The sequence below is a fragment of the Gigantopelta aegis genome, chromosome 1 (assembly GCF_016097555.1).
Source record: "Gigantopelta aegis isolate Gae_Host chromosome 1, Gae_host_genome, whole genome shotgun sequence".
NCBI classification, from domain to species: Eukaryota; Metazoa; Mollusca; class Gastropoda; order Neomphalida; family Peltospiridae; genus Gigantopelta; species Gigantopelta aegis.
In genome coordinates this window covers 35044751-35054300 of record NC_054699.1, presented here as the reverse complement: position 1 = coordinate 35054300, position 9550 = coordinate 35044751, and the positions used below count along the sequence as shown (strand labels likewise).

At 41.2% G+C, this 9550-nt stretch overlaps 1 protein-coding gene across 1 annotated transcript; it reads right to left on the bottom strand.

The window, feature by feature from the left end:
- Window positions 1-5227: 5227 nt before the first annotated feature.
- On the bottom strand, window positions 5228-6268 carry LOC121377302 (neuropeptides capa receptor-like). Its single transcript, XM_041505274.1, has one exon. The coding sequence runs from the start codon at window positions 6266-6268 to the stop codon at window positions 5228-5230; it is 1041 nt and encodes a 346-aa protein (XP_041361208.1).
- Window positions 6269-9550: the final 3282 nt, after the last annotated feature.

The window sequence follows — 9550 nt, the reverse complement described above, 5'->3', positions numbered from 1 at the left end:
CAGCTTAGTCGGTAAATCGCTCGTCTTAGTAACCACTAATGATGGGGTTCAGCTCAGTCGGTAGATCACTCGTCTTAGTAACCACTAATGATAGGGTTCAGCTCAGTCGGTAGATCACTCGTCTTAGTGACCACTAGTGATGGGGTTCAGCTCAGTCGGTAGATCACTCGTCTTAGTGACCACTAGTGATGGGGTTCAGCTCAGTCGGTAGATCACTCGTCTTAGTGACCACTAATGATAGGGTTCAGCTCAGTTGGTAGATCACTCGTCTTAGTGACCACTAATGATGGGGTTAAGCTCAGTCGGTAGATCGCTCGTTTTTGTAACCGCAAGTGGTGGGGTTCAGCTCAGTCGGTAGATCGCTCGTCTTAGTGACTACTAGTGGTGGGGTTCAGATCAGTCGGTAGATCGCTCGTCTTAGTGACCACTAGTGGTGGGGTTCAGCTCAGTGGGTAGATCGCTCGTCTTAGTGACCACTAGTGGTGGGGATCAGCTCGGTCGGTAGAGTAAAGTTTGTTTTATTTAACGACGTCACTAGAGCACATTGATTTTTTTTTATCTTATCATCGGCTATTGGACGTCAAACATATGGTCATTCTGACACTGTTTTTAGAGGAAACCCGCTGTCGCCATATAGGCTACTCTTTTTACGTCAGGCAGCAAGGGATCTTTTATTTGCGCTTCCCACAGGCAGGATAGCACAAACCATGGCCTTTGTTGAACCAGTTATGGATCACTGGTCGGTGCAAGTGGTTTACACCTACCCATTGAGCCTTGCGGAGCACTCACTGAGAGTTTGGAGTCGGTATGTAGATTAAAAATCCCATGCCTCGACTGGGATCCGAACCCAGTACCTACCAGCCTGTAGACCGATGGCCTGCCACGACGCCACCGAGGCCGGTCGGTCGGTAGAGTGCTGATCACTAGTGGTGGGGTTCAGCTCAGTCGGTAGATCGCTCACCTCAGTAACTACCGACTGACGTGAACCCCACCAACCATTTTATCCGTTTTAGCAGAAACAACATCTTGAGAGGAGAGATTTTTGTAAATCTCTTCCTCACAAACTCACGCTAAATCTCTTGATCTAATCACTCCCTTAGATGAATTAATGGAGGAATGTAGTTTCACATTAATAGCTATGTTACATAAAAGTTTAGATCTATGAAGGTTTCTGGAATGGCTCACGGTGGCACATTCTATCAACAAAGATTCTTCCCGCAATTTCTTTACATTTCAATTTGCCAGGTAGAATATTTGGTACGTTGTCTCCGCTTTCTGCTGTTAGATTATACACTTTATGAATTAAATGTCTAAAGCATTCCTGTTTGTTCTCAGTAAGCACAATTTTTTTTAAAGAATCGTTTAAAGGGACATAACCTAGTTTTTAAACACTAAGGCATATTTTTTAAATATTAGAGCCGTTTTTGCTTTACTTAGATTTTATTATTTAGATAATCCATTTCCGCACATTCGAAGTGTTTTTGGTCATCCTGGTGTTTTAATATCACAAAATGCATTTTTCTTATTTTAAAAACGCATGTGCGTCTGAGAAGTGACAGCTATGGAGTCGAGTACTGTTTTAGTCTACTTTAGTGGGTATTTCAGCATTTCAAAGTCACAGACTCATGTTTCACTCAATTGTAACTTTATCCAAATGTGTTACAGGTTTGTAGATTAACTAACCTTAGTGTTAATTTTCACGGGTTCAAACTAGGGTCTGTCCCTTTAATTTGCCTTGAAATACCATAACATATGAAATAATAGTATTGCATCTCGGAGCATGAAAAGCAACCAAACTCAACATTCTGGTAGTAAAAGGTGTTTTCTAATATTATATTTATAGAAATGGTTTTTTTGAAAATATTTTCAATTGATACATGTATATTTGACATGTGGAAAAGCAAAAACCAACAGAATATCAGTGTCTCACTAATATATACAGCAATATTTAGTCAGATAGGTTTTTAATTACTATTTTGGTATCAGATTCCCCGCGCTTGGTCTTTGGTTATTCAACATTCAATTCAGTGTTACTACTCTACACTGCATCATCCTCAGTGAAACCATCCACCCATATTGTATTTAAATGCAAAGTTTAAAAAAACAGTTTCAAACAGGAAATTAGTTAATTTTACATTGCTTTCTGTTCAGTATGAGGCATTGGCATCATTCTTACGGGTTTGTATATCTCTTATTTGTGCATTTAGTTTGGTTAACAGAGACTTGTAGCGATCAAATACAACATATCAGCATATTTCTCAAACATTTTGTTCCCTTTGTCTTTTGGACTTTGAACCAATGCCCGTCCGTCAACAATCAAGACTGACTTCCCGTGATTTTTTTTTTTTAGATACATTTGAATCTTGAGTTTGTTTCAATGGGTATTGGTGTAGTAGTGTAGGTATAAAGTGCTCCTACTGGCAGTAGCTAGTGGGGAATCCCCAAATTTCCCTATTAGCTCAGTCAGTAGAATACTGGACCCTTGTACTGAGTCTATGGTTCGAATCCCCTCAGTGGAGGTTGATTTATCTCTTACATTTGGAGCCGACGTAATCACTGGGTGTGTACTTTATACCAGAATATAATTCCAATCTCTAAAAATCCCTTTATTATAAACCCTTGGATTGGTCAAATTCGTATCACGTGATGATAAAAACTGGCATTCATAGCACCATGAATCTCAGTTTAGCACTATTTTTGGCTATATAGCCGGAACTACTTTATGAATTATGTCAACAAAGGAATCCCCGAGGAATTTCCTTGAGATTCTATTTTTAGACATTGAACGTGAATATTTTTGAGTTTCATGCTAGTATGAAACGCAAAACCGCTTTACACACTTTAGTATGAATGGCTTCGCGCTAACGCGCTACGCCATTCATACAGTGTGTAAAGCGGTTTTGCGTTTCATACTAGCATGAAACTCAACAAATTTCACGTTCAATTCTTAAATAATTATAACTCAGTGAGGAACTGTAACAGTTCAACTGCCCGCGGCCCACAGCTCCGGGACGTAACTTCACTTGAGGGGGCAGGATGTAGTAGTTTTGGTGTAAAGTGCTCTTACTGGAACTGGCTAGTGAGAATTTCCCTGTTAGCTCAGTTGGTAGAGCGTGGGACTCTCGTACCAAAGGTCTTGGTTCGAATCCCCACAGTGGAGTTTTTTTTTATTTTTTTATTTTTTATTTACACATTGGTATGGGTAGCAAGTCATTCTTTATGATCAGCTATGTATTCACTTCCAAGCCGGCTTGGTATGCTGTAAATAGTGTGTGTAAAATGTCTTATTGAAATCAAGGATTGTACCTTATTGTACTATGTTGCAGTTTAGCGCTTTGGGCCGTTTGACCACAAAATTACCACATAAAAATGTATACAGGATTTCATGTTGCAACCGATGAGCATCTGCGTGATATAATAGACAGTGCATCATCGACTGTAAATGTGATCATACAAATGTATCTATAAAACCATGGCAACATGTACCACTACGAGTACAGATACTGATCCCAGTGATCGTCAAGCTCTGTCCTTAATATTCAACACTGAAACCATTAATCAAAATTTAAAATTAGCATTCTGATTAATATTAAATTGTGTGAAGTAACTTGTGAAAGAGCAATAAGAACATACAACGTTGTCATACAAATTTTTATTTTAATTAGTCTTTGGTGAATGTTTCTGTAATTCTGTTCTATGAAAATCATTAATTGCAAACATTAAACGTTGGAGTGCTTGAGATGCTAGCTTATGAGCTCTCATGTCTCTCGTGTATTGTTTTCCTGCCAATTCCTGGGGGTGCAAACTGAAGAGATGAGTTATTAAATGTGCTGTTGTGTTTGAGATTGTTACATAATTATACACAAAATATGTACACACAATTGTTATATAACAATATTGATTGTCTATAATCAACTCCGCCGTATTCTTGTATTTAGATTGCCTTTCAACGGGGTGGGGGGGGGGGGGGGTGGGGGGCAACGCATACACTGACCTCTCAAGGCATTTGCAAAATAAAGGATATAAATTATCAATCCTCTGATTTTAGCTTCAGGGCGTCAATATTTTTATCACCTACAAATCGAAACTTATATTAAAGAGCCATTTTAACGATAGTAATTACATATCAAATATATTTTTTTTCTGCATAAAATGTTAGTGACGTTATATTAAACGTGTTTCTGATCGTTCTAATATATTTACTAGGTTAAATTTAATTTAATTTCCTAAAATATTGTTTTTTTTTTATACGCACGAAATTATTTGAAGACAGAATCCAGTTTGGTCTTCCTACAAATATTAAGACGATCAGAAACACATTGAATATACAGACACTGATAGTGTAAGCAAGAAAATATATTTAATATGTAAGTTTAATCGTAGAAATATGTTATCAGTCAGAAAAATCTTACAATGCAACAAACTCAGGAATGTCCCTTTAACCAATCGATCCCCATTACATTGATATTACTCCCACACACCCACCCCCAAAAATGTTAGATCATGTATATGGTAGGTACAGACATAAAATCTTCCAAAAATTGATGTTAACATGTAGATTTAGGCTCTCCCCCCCCCCTTTTTAACTATTTAAAATACATTAAACAAAAATGCAATTCCCAATCTCAGATCGTAAACTCATTCTCCCTAAATTTCGTTCAGACGGTTGCCTCTAATGTCGATGCCTGTAAACACATTTGTATCTACATTGTTTGAAAACATAGATGTTTTGTTTTTCTATTCTAATATAGGTTTGCTGAATACAAATATATATGTTGTCCATTTGAAAAATTACATTTAAGAGTTTCATAATATGAATGTCTGCACATGTCGAAAATGCGTTGTATATCCAAGTATAAAGGCGTGTTTTCTTTATTGTTATTTTGACTAAATAAGCATTATTTAAAAAAAAAAGCCATCACATCTTTTTGAATTCAGCATATTTAAATTTGGTTAGAAAAATATGTTGGAAACAATCCTAAAGAAATTAACACACAAAAATAGATAAAAACATAATCTGTGACATTCTATTATACTCAGATACAATGCAATTTCAACACACTCCTAATTTCGTATACTACCATTTTGTTTTTGTCACTTTGACTCCCTAAACGTAATTTCTCAGATGATATAATGATATGACATTTTGATATAATCCTGAAGAAATACTCGTACTTCGATAAATAAGCACCTTTTAAAAAAGAAATGGGACCTGAATAGAACAAAATCACACAAAGGTTCTTTCGTTAAGTTTATACTTGTTGCACTTGAAAACACAGCCGATCAGACCCTTACACAGATTGCGTAAAGTCTTTCTAAAGTTTCTACTGAAAATGAGAAACAGAAACACTTTAATGGAACAGTTGGAATATGAAACGAACAAGAGTACCAGGTGCATGAGTCCCTCCCCGTATGACAGATCCGCGATGGTGGGCGAGTTGGACCGCAGCAAATAGTACAACCTGACCACGTGTATGGGCGAGTTCATCACCAAGAACGACACCGACAAAGCGAACAGCATTTTGGCCACTCGAACTTGAGGATTAGCAGCAGACAGCCGTCTGCCCATGAGTTCCCTGTTGGGGCTGCTCTCAGTCCTCCAGCGGAAGGAGTTGGCGGTTGAGAGGACCATGGCGGTGAGCATGATGGCGATCCCGGACAGCGGGATGAGGAGGGTGATGATCGAGTCGACGTACGTGAAGATCGACGTCAGCGTCTGGTACTCGAGGTTCTTTTCGCACAGAGCGCGGGGGCTTCCCGGACTTTGTCTCACCTTCGTGATCATCACCGACAGGCTGTACATGATGAGGGCCGCCAGCGCCAGCACGATGACCACGGTGGTGGCGCGCGCGCGCGTGCACATGATCTGCACGTGCGTCGGGTGGCAGATGGTGATGAAGTTCTCCACGGTGACGCACACCATGTACCAGACAGAGAGGAAGCTGCAGACGTAGGTGAGGTAGACGAGCACCTGGCACACGCCCTGCGCGTGGTTTAGGTAGTAACCGAGCACCTCGAGCCACACGAACAGCAGACTGACCAGGAAGCCCGTGTCGGACACCAGCACGGCCAGCACGTACACGCTGGACGAAAGCTTGCGCAGCGACTTCCTGAAGAAGACCCATATGGAGAGGCTGTTTCCTATGAAGCCGCTCCCCACGATCACTGGCAGGATGTAAGTGTAGAGGACCGTGCCGATCTTCTGGATGAGGATGTCCTCGGCTAGCCACAAGTGGGTGGTGTTCTTCCAGGTCATGTTCCACGCCATCTATTCTAAAACAGAGAATACGAGTCATAAGCTAAACATGCAATCTTTAATCTCCAATGTTTAGCATCCATTCTGAAACAGAAATAAAAAGGAGCTTGGTACTGTTGTTCTTCCTAGTCAAGCTACACGCCATCCACTTTAAAACAGAGAATACGAGTCATAACTGAACCTGCAATTCTTAATCTCCAATGTTTAGCATCCATTCTGAAAGCAAACGACGAGCTTGGCACTATTGTCCCAAATCGTGCTCTCTGAAACCAATTATTAGCTAAACATCCATTTTAGCCATTTTACATCAGTTTCAGCTAATGATATACATTTGCATTATTCAAATTACATAATACAAAGACACCATGTTTTGTTCGTAGTATCTCAATATCTGTGGGGTTGTTTATGGGGTTTTGGTGCGTCTAAAATAAAGGCGTTTAAAGAAAGAAAAAATAGCTGCGGTAATAAATAGAACAAACTCTCAAATTTATATCCCTCGTGAAATAATTTTCATTTGTCACTCGCTAAAGCTCGTGATAACTATTCAGTATTTCACTCAGGACATAAATTCGATAACTGGTATCTCGTTTATTATCCTCTATTTATTATTTATTATTATTATTATTATTATTATTATGGTGACAAACAGAAGTCTTGTTAGGACTGACAACTTAGGAAAGTCCCTTTAATCCTCATTAAGGGGCGGGGCGTAGCCCAGTGGTAAAGCGCTCGTCGGGAGCGTTGTAGCTCTAGGATCGATCCCCGCCAGTGGGCCGATTGGGCTATGTCTTGTCCCAATCATGCACCACGACTTGTACATCTAATGCCGTGGTATGTGCTAGATATTTCAATATTCTCTAGCCCAAAATATATAAATTATGATGGAAAAAACCCCTCTGGACATTGAAATACAGACTAGAGAGGTTTATTCTGAGCTAGCCTGTTTTAGACCCCGGGGTATATTCTGGGCTAGTCCAGTTTATACCCCGGGTATAGTTTGGCGGGGAGTATATTTTGGGCTATTACACCTGGACTGTACATCCATGACAGTAGGTTTAAAAACAATAGTTTTTGTTGAACGACACCACCAGAGCACATTGATTTATTAATCATCGGGTATTGGATGTCAAACATTTTATAATTTTGAGATTTAGTCTTAAGAGTGGAAACCCGCTACATTTTTTCCATTAGTGGCACCATTAGTAATTTATATGCATCATCCCACAGGCAGGGTAGCACATACCACGGCCTTTGATATGCCAGTCGTGGCGCACTGACAGCAGATTAAGAGTTAGTTGTTAGTGGTTAGTGAGAGACAAGTCGGAGCCGGTATCGGGATACGAACCTCAAAACTACCAGCCTTAAGTCTAATGGCTTAACCACTAAGGCACTAAGTCCGGTCAATGCTACTAATTTGATTTCATTTCTTTTTCAGGCTTATAGCCAATTAAGGGTCAGACACTAATACTACAACGTCAATGTTCCCATTTCACTCCTATTAGGTAGCATAACGAGTTAATACTATCCAGATGCAGATCCGGTCAGGCAAATTAATCCAACTAACGGTGTGCGTAGGTTAACACAACACGAGAGACCGCAGGTCAATCAACAGAAAGTCAACAGCACTGAGATATTGAAGAGAATAACAAAGTCTTGGTCTTTGACCGTTTCCTGTACAATATACAGTTTCCGTCAAGAGATAACCAATAGTTATTAACTATTATAATCAAAGATACGTAACGCATGATGATTAGTTGGGGCATTTTCGTAAATAGGGCAGTAATTACTGTTACATTTCATTTCAAATCATATTCGTGCGTATATCCAGTTAAGGTTCAAGCACGCTGTCCTGGGTACACACCTCGGCTATCTGGGCCGTCTGTCCAGGACAGTAGGTTAGTTGTTAGTGGTTACCGAGAGAGAAGAGGGCGTAGTGGTCTTACACCTACCCATTGAGTTTTTAAAACTCGCTCTGGGTGAAAGCCGGTACCGGGCTGCGACCCCTGTACCCACCAGTCTTATGTCCGATGGCTTAACCACGACTCCACTGAGGGCGGTTACTGCTACAAGACGAAATTGAATATAATATTACCAGCGGATCTAACACATCATGTGATGGAAAAGAGGGAAACAAAAATTTGCCAGGACTTTATATTGTGGGGGTACCCACACTGTGTGTGTGTGTGTGTGTGTGTGGTGTGTGTGTGGTGTGTGTGTGGTGTGTGTGTGTGTGTGTGTGGTGTGTGTGTGTGGTGTGTGTGGTGTGTGGTGTGTGTGTGTGTGTGTGTGTGTGTGTGTGTGTGGTGTGTGTGTGTGTGTGTGTGTGTGTGTGTGTGTGTGTGTGTGTGTGTGTGTGTGTGTGTGTGTGTGTGTGTGTGTGTGTGTGTGTGTGTGTGTGTGTGTGTGTGTGTGTGTGTGTGTGTGTGTGTGTGTGTGTGTGTGTGTGTGTGTGTGTGTGTGTGTGTGTGTGTGTGTGTGTGTGTGTGTGTGTGTGTGTGTGTGTGTGTGTGTGTGTGTGTGTGTGTGTGTGTGTGTGTGTGTGTGTGTGTGTGTGTGTGTGTGTGTGTGTGTGTGTGTGTGTGTGTGTGTGTGTGTGTGTGTGTGTGTGTGTGTGTGTGTGTGTGTGTGTGTGTGTGTGTGTGTGTGTGTGTGTGTGTGTGTGTGTGTGTGTGTGTGTGTGTGTGTGTGTGTGTGTGTGTGTGTGTGTGTGTGTGTGTGTGTGTGTGTGTGTGTGTGTGTGTGTGTGTGTGTGTGTGTGTGTGTGTGGTGTGTGTGTGTGTGTGTGTGTGTGTGTGTGTGTGTGTGTGTGTGTGTGTGTGTGTGTGTGTGTGTGTGTGTGTGTGTGTGTGTGTGTGTGTGTGTGTGTGTGTGTGTGTGTGTGTGTGTGTGTGTGTGTGTGTGTGTGTGTGTGTGTGTGTGTGTGTGTGTGTGTGTGTGTGTGTGTGTGTGTGTGTGTGTGTGTGTGTGTGTGTGTGTGTGTGTGTGTGTGTGTGTGTGTGTGTGTGTGTGTGTGTGTGTGTGTGTGTGTGTGTGTGTGTGTGTGTGTGTGTGTGTGTGTGTGTGTGTGTGGTGTGTGTGTGTGTGTGTGTGTGTGTGTGTGTGTGTGTGTGTGTGTGTGTGTGTGTGTGTGTGTGTGTGTGTGTGTGTGTGTGTGTGTGTGTGTGTGTGTGTGTGTGTGTGTGTGTGTGTGTGTGTGTGTGTGTGTGTGTGTGTGTGTGTGTGTGTGTGTGTGTGTGTGTGTGTGTGTGTGTGTGTGTGTGTGTGTGTGGTGTGTGTGTGGTGTGTGTGTGTGTG

Coding starts and splice junctions, on each gene's coding strand:
- LOC121377302 (XM_041505274.1), bottom strand. CDS start 6,268: ATGGCGTGGAACATGACCTGGAAGAACACCACCCACTTGTGGCTAGCC.